Source organism: Hyaena hyaena, unplaced genomic scaffold (assembly GCF_003009895.1).
Source record: "Hyaena hyaena isolate Hyena2069 unplaced genomic scaffold, ASM300989v1 scaffold_47, whole genome shotgun sequence".
Taxonomy (NCBI): domain Eukaryota; kingdom Metazoa; phylum Chordata; class Mammalia; order Carnivora; family Hyaenidae; genus Hyaena; species Hyaena hyaena.
The window spans coordinates 851,903-867,240 of record NW_024080679.1 but is presented as its reverse complement, the minus strand read 5'-3'; the positions used below and the strand labels follow the sequence as shown (position 1 = coordinate 867,240).

At 43.6% G+C, this 15,338-nt stretch overlaps 1 protein-coding gene across 1 annotated transcript in view; it reads left to right on the top strand.

Annotated features, from left to right (window-relative positions):
* CDH20 (cadherin 20) overlaps positions 1 to 15,338 on the top strand; it is a 204,875-nt gene that overhangs the window by 153,091 nt on the left and 36,446 nt on the right. The window contains exons 2-5 of the mRNA XM_039230486.1: positions 412 to 810; positions 8,824 to 9,118; positions 9,648 to 9,767; positions 12,396 to 12,563. Coding sequence (XP_039086417.1) covers positions 565 to 810; positions 8,824 to 9,118; positions 9,648 to 9,767; positions 12,396 to 12,563 — 829 coding nt within the window. The 5' untranslated portion in view covers positions 412 to 564. The remainder of the gene's footprint in view (positions 1 to 411; positions 811 to 8,823; positions 9,119 to 9,647; positions 9,768 to 12,395; positions 12,564 to 15,338) is intronic.

The window sequence follows — 15,338 nt, the reverse complement described above, 5'->3', positions numbered from 1 at the left end:
CTAATGAAAATATTAGTTATTAGCTGTAAATTTTGGAAATGAATGCTATTTTTAAGAGTTTAGGATGCTGTCTGATCATAAATATTTCAAAGAGAGCACTATTAATTCAAGCCAATCAATAATACAGCATAACCCTCCAGCTATGATACCAATGAGAAGAAATTTATTCATCAGTTTTATTCCCATTGAAATCCATATCCAAAGGCTTGTGATTGATTATAGCTAGATAGGCTGTCTTCTTTTTATTAAAGTATTATTTGTTACTCAAGCATTTCTAAAGCAATAACATGTTATGACTCTTTAATTCGTTGAGTAGAAAACGGAATATTTACTGACATTTCTTGAAAACTTGCTATAAGCCCACAGGAAAGAATCTGACATCATCACAGTGTGTTCTCCTTAACTTGACAGGAAGTCAACTTCAAGCAGACGGACCTGAATCAAGAGCTCATTTGAGAAGCATAAGTGTCCGGTAAACGGTATTAGTTATTTTTATTTGGAAGATCCTCAAGTTCCAGTGGCTTTATCATCCTGTACTTCACTTTCTGAAAACCTGGCACTCCCATGTGGACTGCTGGTAGAATGAGCAATGCAAAGAGCTGGCTGGGACTTGGCATGTCCTTGTACTTCTGGGGACTGATGGACCTTACAACCACCGTTCTCTCCAGCACGCCAACACCGCCAGGCAGATTAGAAGCACTCCTGTCAGACAAGCCACAGTCACACTCGAGGACAAAGAGGAGCTGGGTTTGGAATCAGTTTTTTGTTCTGGAAGAGTACACTGGAACTGACCCTTTGTATGTCGGCAAGGTAAGAATGGCCACATAGACACATTATCAGGGTACTGAATACTGAAAGAGAATATGAATGTGAACGGAGTATGAAAAGGTCACCGAACCTGTGTTTGGGTCCTGAGAACAATTTTAACTAGCGGTATGTTACTTGACAGCTAGTTGAAATCTAATTTTTGCTTTGTCAGATACCAGTCAGAAAAGGAAAGATTTCTCTCCTTGTTCATACGTCTGTTCTAAGTGGGGGGGGGGGGGGGGGGGGGAGGACAAGGAATTGGATTTTGGAGGCAAAGCTGGGGACCCTGCAAGAAACATTCGAGTCCCAAAAGAGGCAGCAGCAGCCTGGGGAATTACAGGATGGGGAAGCATGAAACTGGGAATTGCAGAGGGGGAAGTGGAAGGGGGAGTTTCACTTTGCTTTGTTTTGGTGTGTGTGTGGGTTTTTTTTTTTTTTTTCAAAGTATTTCCACAGGTATTGCCTGGGGCCTAAATTTAATGGAAAAAAAAAGAATAAAACATTCTTCATTTCAGAAGATCCTAGCATGCACTTTAGAATAGACGGAGACAATCAATGAATATATTTATAAACTTTACACTCGAATTCCCTTGATTTATCTATCATCATTTCATTTTTAATCCAGGCTTTCTCCTGTGTTTACTTTATTTGGATGCTAATCAGAGACCATTTCGTGAAAGCAACCAAGTGAGAGAAAAGGGGAAACAAGGACCTAATTAGAAAATAAATAATTCATTCAAATGATAACTTAAACACTTGATTAGCACAGAGGCTAAGAATGTGGGCTTCAGAGTCAAACACATGTGAGTTCAAAACCCAGCTTTGCCAACCGCTTAAGGAGTGACTCTGGACAGGACACGAGCCCCATTAGCCTGTTTCCTCAAACATCAAATGGGGATGAGAGAATTACAACTTCCCAAGGTCTGTCTCTTTGCTCAACCCCCACGCACTTCCAGATTCAGATCTGACTTGTCTGCTGTATTAAAGTTGTGTTTTCACAAGAACCTCCCTCCTACCAAATCTTATGGTTTCATATTAAGGAACCTCCCTACCTCAGATGCTGCCGACTAGACTAGTCCTTCCTTCTTGACTCACTTTTCTCTCTCTGCCTCACGATCATCACAATCCCATGTTCCTTCCTTCCTTCTCAGCCTCTTTGCTGGTCTTCTCCCTTCACCTGACCCCTCTGTTAGTGGTCCATCTAGTCAGCTTTGCACTGGTCTCTTCTCTACCCACATTCAGTCTCTGGATGGATTTGCCATCCCCGATGATTTTAACCACCACTTCTCAACGAACACCACCTGCATCTCTGGCTCAGGCCACTTGTTTGGGCTTCAGACTCCTAAACCCACTGCATATGTGATAGCTCCCCATTTTTGGCTCAAAACCCTCCTAAATGTAGCATATCTGCTGAGGAATTCTTGGTTTCCTCCCAAACCGAGTCTGCCCACCCCTACATCTTCTCCATGTTCGCACTGCCATCACTCAGTTTACAAAACCTTTCTCTTGTCCCCCACATGCTCTCCACCTGCAAAACTGTTAGTCCTTTGCCAAAACACATCCCAAAATCTTTCACTTCTCCTACCTCCACTCCCACTATTGCCTCTCACCTGTGCAAATACCTAGACTTCCAACCAGTTTCCGAACCTCCACCCACACTTTCTTTCAACCCATTCTACACGCGTGAGAGTCGGACCATGTCCCTCTGCTTCCATCCTTCAATGTCTTCCCATTGAGCACTGAATCATCCAGACTCCTCCCTACGGCTGCCACGGCCATTCCTCTCTGACCCAGCCTGCCGCCTGGCCTCCCACCACACCACAAGCCACTCTTGCTTTCCCTTGCTCTCATGTTCCAGAGACATAGCCGCCTGATATTTCCCACAACTTGCCAAGCTTTGCCTTATTGTTCCATAATAAAATATTCTTCCTCTGGCTTCTCTTGCGGTTGGCCTCTCCTCGCTCTTCTGGGCTCATTTTGAATCTAGGTCTTCCTTGACCATTCTCTAAGTTAGGGCCCTCGGTTAAACTCTCTCACTACCATCATTTTTTTTCCAGATCTCTAGTCACAACCCACAATATCTCATTCGTTTATTTACAGGAGTACTGGTCTGAAGCCTTTGGACTAGATTATAATAAGGGCAAGGACATTGCTCCCATTTTATCCCCAAGGCCTAACACGGCACCTATCACATAGAAGGTACTCAAAAAGATATTTAATAAATGAACACCTCATAGTGTAGTAAGGATTAAATGAGCTAACACATGTAAAGTGCTTAGCACAGTACTTGGTCCAGAGTAAGATCTTAACAACCATTACATTACTCTGTAGCTACTCGGCAGTGGTAGTGGTAGTGGCGGTAATAGTGGTAGATAGGGATTTCGTTATAGGAACTCTAAGTAACTCAGGATGCATATACCTAATGCAGCTGCAAATCAATTAGCCTCAAAATCTGTGGCTTTGACTTATTCCTTTCCTTCTGTCCTTCCCTCATGCACAACCAGTCACCACATCTGTCAGTATATCCTTGCCAGTTTCTCTCAGAGTCGCCTCATCCTCTCCAGGCTCTGTCATTTTTGTGGTCCCTCTGCTCCTCATGATTAGATTAGCTAAGCAGCCACTGCCCATCTCCCTGTAGAGAGGATCTTCCCCTTCCTCCCCCCAGGACTCCGGATATTCATCTCCTTGAAGCACCCTTTCCGTCATGTCACTCCTCTGATTAAGAAAGCGCTGTAGCTCCAATGCTTATCAGAGCTCTTAGCATACAGTTCAAGGGCTTGCAGAAAATGAGTCCTCCTCCCTTAACTGCCCTCTCCCATGATTTCTCAAATCTAGTCCTGCTCTCAGCCACACTGGCCTCCTTACTGGCTCTCACACACCTACAGCATCTGTCCCTACCTCAGACATGCACTCGGGCTACTGACCTGCCCAGGACACACAATAACCACCCCTCTCTCCGTTCAATCACATTCAGATTTCTCAGGGCCCTAGCTTAAAAGCCATTGCATCATGAACCCATCTTTTATCTATTCAGAATTCCAAAGACTTCTAACTACTCATTATTTGTAAAATATTTCTTCCAACTAGATACACATGGCTACTGCTAAAGTATGTTTCAGAAAATACATTTGTATTCAGTAGTTACTTTGTGTGCTTGTACAATCTAGAGCCTCCTTCCCTCCTCCCATGGGCAGAAACTGAGATGCCATCTGTAGCCTTCCCTATGCTCCTCCAACACTGAGCACCCAGCACAGAGCGGGACCCATAAAACTACTGAAAGATGAGGGTGTCTAACGTTTTGCTGGGCTACCACAGGACCATGTGCGGGTACGGTCACACAGAGCGGGCCATTTACTCATCAGAACAATGCTGTGAGGCGAGTGTGATTCACCACTTTCCAATAATTAGCCGACCGAACGCGACTCAGAGAGGTTATGCTTACTGCCCAAAGTTAGAAAGAAGGTACCAGGAAATCTGATACTGAAGTCATGAGTTTTCCTTTTCATTGCCCTGAGACTGGGCCCCATGAAATACACAGAAGAGTCAATGGCTTTAGGCTGACACCAGGAATCCAACCAAGCCTGACTGCTTCCTGATGCTGGGAATACTCAGCTGTGTAGCAACCTCGAGTACTCATGATTAGTGCCCAACCTTTCCTAATTACCCCAACCAAAGACACAGAACACTCTGCACATCTCTACGGCCATCATATCCAACCAACCCTAAGCAGCCACTGCAGTGGGGTGTGACCTCCACATTTTATATTCACTTACCCAGGCACTTTCCCCTTCTCACTTCCCTTTGAAAGAGAAGTCATCCACCTTTCCTTCCCTCTCCCCCCCTCCGGGGGCATTCAGCTTGTCACCTTGAGCTCTGGAAGCTGTCTGTTTAGAGAGCTTGCCTGAGTGTTTGCTTATTGCAGAAGGAGTCTGGCAACAATTATCAGCTGTAATTAGTATGGCCTTATAAAATCCACACTGGGCCTTCCAGGGCCAAGGCAGCGTCGAGTTAAAGCTAGATTATATTGACACATGCAAAGAGGGGGGTGGAAAAAGCCTGTGCCTGGGCACAAAGCTGTGCTTCCAAGGTGTGCTGAGGTCCACAGCTCCATGCACGGATGCTGTCCAACCACAAAGTGTAAACACTACTGCACTCCTGGAATCATACAAGGCATGGTAAATGATGACAAAAAAGAGTGAAAATCACCCTTGTTTTTAAAATCCTAAATCAACCAAGATTTGTCATAATCTACATGGACTTTCCATCATTCACTACTCCTTTGGCTGAAGATCTTATAAACTGAAGCATTGCTAGGGTAAGTAGGATACCCACCTGTCTTATTCCTTCTGGATTTAGGGGGGAAGAATGTTTTCCCAAGATGTACATAAGCACGTGCCACCAACTCCATTCCAGAAGCTCCTTACCTTCTTCAGCGGAGCTGGTACTTAGTCAGAGTTAGTTGAATTAGATACAGATAAGTAGAAAAAACATTTTTATTACACTGATAATTTGCTGGGTGACTTAGGGAAAAGCTGTCAATGTCTCGTGTTTACAACTGTCACAACCAAATGTGTCTTCTACAGCTGGTAAATCCTCATGTTAAATGCGCACTACCATGCAGCTTCTGAAGCTGGGGTCTCTCAGCTCTGTGCCCACCTTTCCATACTCTACATGGTGATGTCAGGACGCGGGCTCTTTCCGACCAGCTCCCCATTGGGTTCTGACAGTAGAATATACTAGAGGGAGACCCAGAGGCAGAAGAGGGAGAAGGGACTTGTTCCTGAAAGCCAGCAGGTGGCTCCAGTTCCTGGATGCTTTCCCACTCCCTGCACAGCACCAGCCTCATCACACCCCTGTCGCCAACAGCAGCACGACTGGACGGCACGCCCTTCTCCCGAAATCTGAGCTGAAGTCCGAGAGAAGCGGGTGCTAGGGGGCACTCGCACTAGGCACTCGCACTACACTCCTGAAGCCCCAGCCCCAGGTGGCAGCACTTCCTCCTCTGATGCCTCAGGCCCAGCCTCCTCCAAACATCTAGATTCCAGAAGCCCCAACTGCTGCCCTCCGTCCCCCAGCCAGAGGGACACTAGCTGTTTCCTGTAATTTCTCTCTCTCTCCAGTACTTCCGTGTTCCCTTTTTGCCTTTCCAATCCTCCATATTAAATTCACTCTGCTAACATAAGTCATTTAGGTTTTGTTCCGACTGGATCCCGAACTGATACAATTATATTCCTCAGAAATACTCCTGTGTAAGCAGATTCTGGTCCCTTTCATAGCTGGTCCCCATTTCTTCCTGTTCATCAGAGGCTCATCATGCTTCTTTGTGGATGTCCTCTCATTCTGTCCTCCCTCTCCTCTCCCTTTTGCACAGTGGCTCACACACACACACACACACACACACACACACAGAGGCTACCTGAAAGATGCTTGCTAGCTCTTTTGAGACAAAAGGAACATGATTTCACAAAAAGCTTTAACCCTAACCTTATACCCTACACACTCATTCACTACACTTTTACTGAGCATTTGCTGCATGTGAGAACCCACACTGAGATGAAAGCCACATGGTTCCTGCCTTCAAGGAACCCACCATACGGAGAGTTCCTCAAATTCTTCTCCCAATACAGACAAAAACAAAGAGAACAGATCTGAGGTTCAGCCCAGACTGTACCGACCTCGGCCAGCCAGATGGCTCCTAAGGAACCAGAACCCTCTGCAGCAGCAATGATTTTAGTCTTCGGTTACTTACTAAGCTCTCTCCATAGGCAGAACACTTATGTTTGGCCTATAATGACAGACAGCATGTTTAGCTTTTTTAAGGACCACAGGACAAAACTTCTTAGATAATACACAGAACACCCAGAACAGTCCTGTGTAGTTCCTTTATGTCAGCTATTTTTTCTTCCCCCTAAATAATCCACCAGGCCCTGAATGGACCTATCTCATGCTACATAAACGTTCTATGCCACATGCCCTAAGATGACGTGTCTTATATATATATATGTATATATGCATATATACTGAGTATATATGTATATATACTCAGTATATATGCATATATACATATATATACTCAGCAACTTTCTTTAATTAAAAAACCTCCTCCTCCACCCAATTCCATCCCTTAGCCTGGAAACACAGTTCCAGATGGAATGATTTCTTCGTGGCCAGGTCCCAATAAAATGGCTTCCTATTCCACACCTTAAGAGCTGGCCACCTCTACTTCTGTTTTAACTACATTAATAGAATGTTTGGATTGCAAATAATAATAATAATAATAATAATAATACTGTATACGGAATGAGGAAATGTGAAAAGTGCATATTCTAAATAGAATTCTTTAAGGAGAAAAAAAATCCACATCTATTTTTTCAGCCAATTTTATTCCCTTATTTCGTTTCTCTAGATAAGACACAGCTGAATTCCTCTAGGTGGCAAAATAGCTGCCTGCGTGATCTGGCCGTGAGTCCATTTGAGATCACCTCAGAGCCAGCCACAACCTCCAAACCCACCCCTGTCTGGGGATGCTGTGAATATATTTTCAGGTCCCCTCCTGGTATCTGTGGTGCTTAATCCTCAGAGTAACACTGTCCTGGCAATGCTGCAGGTGGCCTTCTGCTGCTTTTACCGTTAGACTACGCATAATAAAAAAGCCAACAGGTGGTTTCTGCCGTCTCTGCTAAACTCTTGGAGATTTGAAGGAAGTAGAGAAGAGCTAGGGATGTTAATACCCTTTTCTCTGTGCACATCACCATTATCATCATCATCATCATCATCATCGGCCCCATTTATAGCGTTCCTATTATGAGAAAGGCAGTGGGCTAGGTGCTTGACATACATTAATTTCTAAAGATCCCAACAACCCTTCCAAGTAAGTATTAATGATGTTCTCCATATATATAATACCAGAAATGTGAGACCAACAAACATTCAACACTTTGTCAGGGCGCTCAATTTGTAACTGCCTTCGTGTTTTAGACACCACCCCCCCCATACATCTGCCCTGCTAGCCTAAGTGTAGCACTGGGTGCCTATTTTGTAAACTAAATCTCTAAACTGTGCAGAGTACTAAAACCCAGGCAACCAAAGACTTAGTGGCGGCCCCCTTTAGAGAGAAACTGTTATGACAGAGTAATGCAAAATTGCAGGATTCTTGCCATAGACCTATATCTATAATTACAGATACAGAAATTTATTTCCAGTCTTACTATGAAAATAGGGCCCTGGAATCCTTTGGAGAGTACATCAGTCATTACAAAGTAATCCAGGAGAAAACACAGTCGGATGGGCAGATAAAAACATGTCCTATCCACATTCAGATTTGAGTGATTCAATTACCAGTCCCAGAAATGGTCCCACCAAAGAGAGATACACTGATGCAAAAGAGTAACAACCTCCAGTAAATCCATGCTGACACCTGGAATGTAAGCACTCATAGTGCTACTGTACGCAATTACTGGATTAGGACCACAGCATCAGAGAGTTTCAAAAGTCCCTGGAGGTCACTTACAATTTCCAGTATAGTGGCCGGAGCCTATTTTTAAATCAGTTCATCAGTTTTTCAGGCAACTGGAATCATCAGAAGGTTTTTGAAACATAAAAACTTATGTCAAACACTTTCTTTGTAAATGTTAGGCTTGTTCATTTTTTTCCTTAAGTGGAAATGCTCGGTTCCACTTGCTCCTCTTCTCATGTTTCGGAGCCTATACTTCCCAGAACTCTTGTTTTTGGACTTCTCAGGGAAAAGAACCTAAAAATATAGTAGTTAGTCCAGGATACCGAATGTGATGTGGAAAAACTTTACTTATTCTTCAATCTGTACTTGTTCCTTGATACAATCACATTCAATGTGTGTTAGGTCTTTGTAGATCAACATTTTACACATCTAAGTGAAAAAAATATATATTCCTGTTTGAAAGGAGGTCATAAGTTTGGACCAAACTGAAAAATCAATTTATTCCCAACACCTGTTCATATCCATAATGAGATTTCGAGTTTCTCCGTTTGTTTTCCCAGCTCCATTCAGACATGGACAGGGGGGATGGATCCATCAAATACATCCTCTCAGGAGAAGGTGCAGGCATCGTGTTCACCATCGACGATACCACTGGAGACATCCACGCCATTCAGAGGCTTGATCGAGAGGAAAGGGCCCAGTACACCCTAAGGGCTCAAGCCCTAGACAGGCGGACAGGCAGGCCGATGGAGCCAGAGTCTGAGTTCATCATCAAAATCCAAGACATCAATGACAATGAGCCCAAGTTCCTGGATGGACCTTACGTCGCCACTGTGCCAGAAATGTCACCAGTGGGTAAGGTGGAGAGTTACTGATTCTCACAAAGAGCAGTTCTACAGAAGATTGTCCTCTCTACACACAGAGAAAGAGATTGTGCAGAACAGCTCACAAGCTAGAGAACTGGACCAAAAATGACAACCAAGTCCTTAGGCAGGAAACTATGTAGGCACTAAAATCAGCCATATTAAAAAATAACAGTAATAATAAGCCTAGCATTGTTATTCGGTTCTGATTCTTAAAAGATAGATGATAGACAGACACATATTTGGTTCATAAGGGAGAAGCATTTTGGTATTATCAAAAGAGCCATGAAGAACCCAAAGGCTGTGTTCCTCTTGCTGGTTACTAAGAATTTAAAACACAAATAACTCTTGTCCCAGTAGAGAGGCACAAGATAGAGGAGTATGGAAGCCTGACCTCAAAAGGGGTGTTCCCAAGGAAACAAACGTAACAATTCCAAATGCTGTAAGACTGCCCGTTCAGGATTGCATCCCAGCCTTTAGCAATTCAACCTGAACAGGTTTCCACCATCTCTCTTCCTCAGGGACCTCTGTTATCCAGGTGACAGCCACAGATGCTGATGATCCAACCTACGGCAACAGTGCCCGGGTGGTGTACAGCATTCTCCAGGGCCAGCCATATTTTTCTGTGGACTCCAAAACAGGTATCTGATGCAAGTTGTCAGAGGTGGTTGCTTTATTCCCTATTAATTCATAACTGCTGCTCATGGCAAACCCAACTCTCCTTTTCAAGGACTCTAGGGACTGTATTAACCAAAGAAGATTGTTACAAGCCTTAGGATTAAGACAGGAAACTAGCACTGCCCTGGTGGGTAAGAGCAATGCTATATATAGACAGTGTACAGAGGATGACTGGAGAGGCCAGAAAGCCTGCCTACACAAAGGTATATCCTCACTAGCCTTCAATAACTCCTACAGCTGAATTTGCCCCCAGGGAGTGTCTGTAATCACTCCAGGAAGACCTGAGAGGATTGACACATTAACCTGGGCTCGCTAGAGAACTAGGATCATTGATTTTGAAACTATGGAGAGCCTTAGGGGAACCATCCAGTCCATCACTGGTCACTTAACAGATAAGGAAATCGGGAACCGAGGCCTAACAGAGTATTTCTATTTATAGACATGTCCCCTGACATGTGGTCTGATGTTCTTCCCACTGAGCCACCCTGCACCAAGCAGAGAACACGGCCAGAATAAATGGATGCAGGGACACACAGGTTTTGTTGAGATGGGGGTAAGAGCACAGAGCATGGGATGTGGCCCCCAAAAAGGCAGGTGCTGAGTGGGAAGCTCTAGCAGGGGAGCCGGCATAAAGAACCGGACTGTTAAGGAGGAACGTGGCAGAAAAGGACAAATCAACTGAAGTTTGGTTTTGTTTTTCTGTTTTGTCTTTCCATTTTACCTGAGAGCTGTGACTACAGAATTTATCATTATCTTGCGTTTGTGCCAAGCTTTCTTCCTTTTTAAATACTTTCACAGACGTTACCATACTTGAGTCTCCCATTATTCTTGTGAACTCACGAAACACATGAAAGTGCCATTAGGTCCATTTCACATAGAGGAAAACTAAAGACCTAAGAGTAATTAACAAGGAACTTGAGCGAAGAAACTTCGAGCCACCGAGGCAGAGTAAATGGTGAACACTCAAAGATACCTCTCCATTTGAAAGAGAAAAAATACATTTCCATTAGCAACCTGATAGAATTTTTTTTTCCAGAAGTCCTAAGGGGAACCAATCATTCAGAAAATTATATCATAAAAGGAGAAAGTGGAGGAGTGTAAATTAGTAGGAGGAAAGAAAAGAGGTTGCAGTGAGGGATGTCTATAAAATAGTAACTTTAACAATTCTACAAATGGGGGGGAGGGGGACAAGGGAAAGTGAGAGGATGCCCACAGGGAAGAAAAATACAGACAGGAAGAGGGTAATGTGTCCTTTATAGCCTAAGAGGAACCTTACATTATGTTGACAGCTCCCAGGGGGCATCTTTAGTGTTGAGGTCAAAAATACATGAAAAGATAGTTACTGCAGTGCCCACTGGGCATTTAAAAAAGGAAAATGCTGCATATTTCACTTTAGAATGTTGTTACTATAATGCAAGATCTACACTATAGGAGTTAACTGGAGACAGGTTTGTGGTTCCCAATTTCTTCCGTTTGCATGCAAAAGGTCTATTTAGCCACGGGTCATGCTGTAAACTTGCAGTAAACAAGCCTTTAATCTTTGCCTAGAGTGTCAGAGAAGTCAACTTTTCTAAGTAGCAGGGCTAAAAAGGAGATAAAACATAACAGCACATCCTTAGCAGGATCAAAACAACACTTTTCACTGGATTTTGATTTAGACCCTTTTTCTTAAATGACACTGTATCATCACAGTATAATGCTGCTACTCACTGTTCGGGGAGTTCATCCCTTATGCATGTTAAAAATGAACAACTCAACAGAGCATCTTTCATGTGAATGGAAATCAGTGAAGCACAGAGGTAAGCAGAATGTAACAAAACCGAATGAATCTATAACTAAAGGACAGCAAATCAGAATTCCAAACCTGCTCACAGGTATTGCGGAGGCAGGGAAAAGCCAACTAGGAGTGAGCTGCGTAAAGAAAAGTCATTCACACTACAAGGGCTCTAGGGTAAAGAGCGAGCTGAAAGAGAATGATCTACAATCACAGATTTGCAGACATACGAGGCTTTGTTTTCCAGACCCAAAGCCCCAGTTGTCTCTGGTACGACAGCGACCCCTGAAATCGCCCCGGCTGCCAGTCCCTAAACCTGCCGGAGAGCCACTGCTGCCACCTCCTGTTCTCTCCCGGTAATGCTGCCAAAGGAAACCGGCCCTGAGCTCTTCCTGCAGGAACAGTGCCTACTCCCCACTTAGTTAATTAAGCGCAGCATTTTTTTGAAGCTAGAATCCTGACCTCAAGTTTAATAAAATACAGATGATTTGCATCTCGACTCTAGATATTAACAATGCACAGGGAAGAAACCTAGAAGCCAATCTTAAACACTGCATTTGTGGTTTTGTTTTTAAAAACAAAACCCTTGGGTGCCTGGGTGGCTCAGTTGGTTAAGCATCTGACTCTCGGTTTCAGCCCAGGTCATGATCTCACGGTTCGGTTCCTGCTCCCACTGACAGCACAGAGCCTACTTGGGATTCTCTCTCTCCCTTTCTCTCTGCCCCTCCCTGATTCACATGTGCTCTCTCCCTCTCAAAATAAACAAATAAATTTTTGAAAAAATAAAAATGAAAACAAAATCTTCTCTATCCTGCAGGTGTTATTAGGACAGCTCTCACGAACATGGACCGAGAAGCCAAAGAATACTATGAAGTGATTATCCAAGCCAAGGACATGGGAGGGCAGCTTGGAGGGTTAGCTGGGACCACGACGGTCAACATCACCCTCTCAGATGTCAATGATAACCCACCCCGCTTTCCCCAGAGTGAGTACCTAACCATTGAGAGTACAGATCTCAGGCCAGAGGGATGCACCTATTACAGAAGTGAAAGAAAGAGGCCAGTCTGAGTTCCTCCTTAAGTTCAATTATCCATGGGTTCCCTTCCCACATTTATCATGCAGTTCTCACACAACCATTTCCCTTCTGGGCCCAACATCCCATAGCACTATACTAGTGTTTCTCACCTTTTTCATTAGCACCTCTCTCTGGAGCTCTTTTAGACTTTTTCTTTTTTTCTTGATCACCATGCCCTGCACCCTGCCCCATAAAATTAAATACTAAGGAATAAGATTTTGTTGGATAGGGGTGAACTTTAGAAAGCTACAAACCACTGCAGCATCTAAGTGTTTTTTTTTTTCAGATCTCCCCTTTCCCCCAAACCAATGTTTGTCCCCTAGGAGACAATACTGCCCTGTTGAGAATGCACACAGAGAAACTAAGCCAAAACTGCAGGTGAACACATAGCAGCCCATCTGACTACCTCACCAGTCAACCCACAAGAGTACCAAGTACCAGTTTTGCAATGGCACTGGCCATAAGGGATACAAGATGCTTCAGACCCAGTCGCTGCCCTATGAAGCTTAAAATCCAGCTGGAGAGTACACAGCCTAACCTCCCCAAAAGTTAACCAAGAAGTAGTAGCATTTGCCGTGTCACCTGAGTAGCGTAGAATGAAACTGTCACAATAAACTATGAAGCCTTCACAGAAGGGCGATACCTCAACAGGGGACTAAAAACTATAAAACATTTAAATCAGAAGAAAGGAAAACATTCCAGAAGGCAAAAGCCATTCATTCATTCATTCAAAAAATATTTGTTTCTGGCACCATCTAGGTATGACAGATAGATTAGTTTACAAAACAAAATCTCTGCTTTCCTAGAGCTCATTCGAGTAGAACCTGAATGTAAGGGAGAAAATATTTGTCTACAATAGAAAGACCTGGAAATAAAGTAGCAAATAGAATTTTATGTTCAAAGACTCCCTGAAAGTGGAGACCTGCTCTTTCGTGTTTTAAATGTGTTACTTTTCTAAAGGAAGTCAGTGAAAAGTTTTTGAGCAAGACAGAGACATGAAAGAAGGCTAATGTGATAGCCAAGTACAGGAGGGGTTGGTTAAGAGTGGGGACTAGCAGCTGGGGAAGCCATCAGAGGGCTTTTGCAATGGTCAACATTGGAACTGATAAGGACTTAAAGGAAACAGAAGGAATGGAGTAAGACCAATAAGAAAACATGGACTTCTGTCTCCTGATTTCCTGGCTGAAGGAAACATGGCAGAGAGTGGAGTCAAAGATGACTACGATGTTTTACGTCTAAGTGACAGGGAGCAGAATCGTAGTGCTGACAGAAAGAGAGGATGCAAAATGCAACCTGTGGCAGGGAAGGAGGAAGACAAATACGGATTTTAATATGAAGTGACAGCAGGACAGTCTGATTGAATGTCCTTAAGGAAGGTGGAAATAAAGAGCTGTAACTGTGGAATGGAGCCCAGAAATGGAGAAGGGAATGTGAGAATCAGATACCTAAAGGGAACAGTTGGGAGAAATGAGAATAGCAGCCACAATTCCAGGTGAAAGACTTGATGAGGGAAATCAGGTTAAAATAAAAAAACTAAACTAAACTAAAACCAGCGTCAAGCCAGACTATTAGCTGAGTAGCTATATTCTGAATCAGCCAGACCAAGTGAGCCATCTCTTTTATCTCTGTATAGTTAGGAAGGAAGTTCAAATACTCACATACAACTGGTATACACAAAGACCCCAGGAGATTTCACGAAACAAAAAGGCAGAATACTAGGTAAGTACTCAGCAAGCAGGCTGAGAAGCTGCAGTGCATCATGGAGCAGCTGGTGAAATGTCCTATGGATTGGTTTCTTACTGCTTTGCCGATTCTGTGGGTTCTATCTTTATTACTTCATGAATGGCTCACACTGCCATACAGATTCCTGAACATCCTTAAACTACCCTATTTGCCTTTTTAAATTAGACACTAGAGGGGTCTCTGATGAAGACAGAAAGGTCAAAAGAACCATATTATTATGTAGCTCCCAAGTGTGTGGATTTGGACAAACTGCAGGCAAGTCCTATCACCCCAAACCTGCCAACTTCACAACAGCACAATACAACACAACAAGAGCCAGGGTTTCAGTCCTGCCCTGCAAGTCAACATCTTAACACCCATTCTCAAGCAAACATTTTGAGTTGTCACTTTTTCAAAATCATGGAGAATCTAGCATAGAGCAAAAGCATGGACTACTTTGCACAGAAGATGAAATGTAAATACATAACAGTGATTGTCATTGGGGCGCCTGGGTGGCTCAGACAGTTAAGCATCGAACTCCTGATTTCAGCTCAGGTCATGATTTCACGGTTCCTGGGTTTGAGCCCCGCGTCAGACTCTGTCCGTGCAGTCAGCACGGGGCCTGCTTGAGATTCTCTCTCAACCTCTCTCCCTCCACATGAGCACAGAGCCTGATGTAGGGTTTGATCCCACGACCCTGGGATCATGACCTGAGATGAAATCAACAGTTGGATGCTCAACCAACTGAGCCACCCAGGCACCCCTTGACTGCTCATTTTAAAAATTCAATTCTCCTTCTTTCTTATAATTACTACCATAATATGATCATGGGATGGTGACAAAATGAAACAACTATTATTTTATATTGAACAAACTCAGTTACCTTTAACTGAACCAAATACAACGGAGTATCAAAATCTCAGGCTATTTATTTCTAACACAACGCATCATGTGTAGAAATCT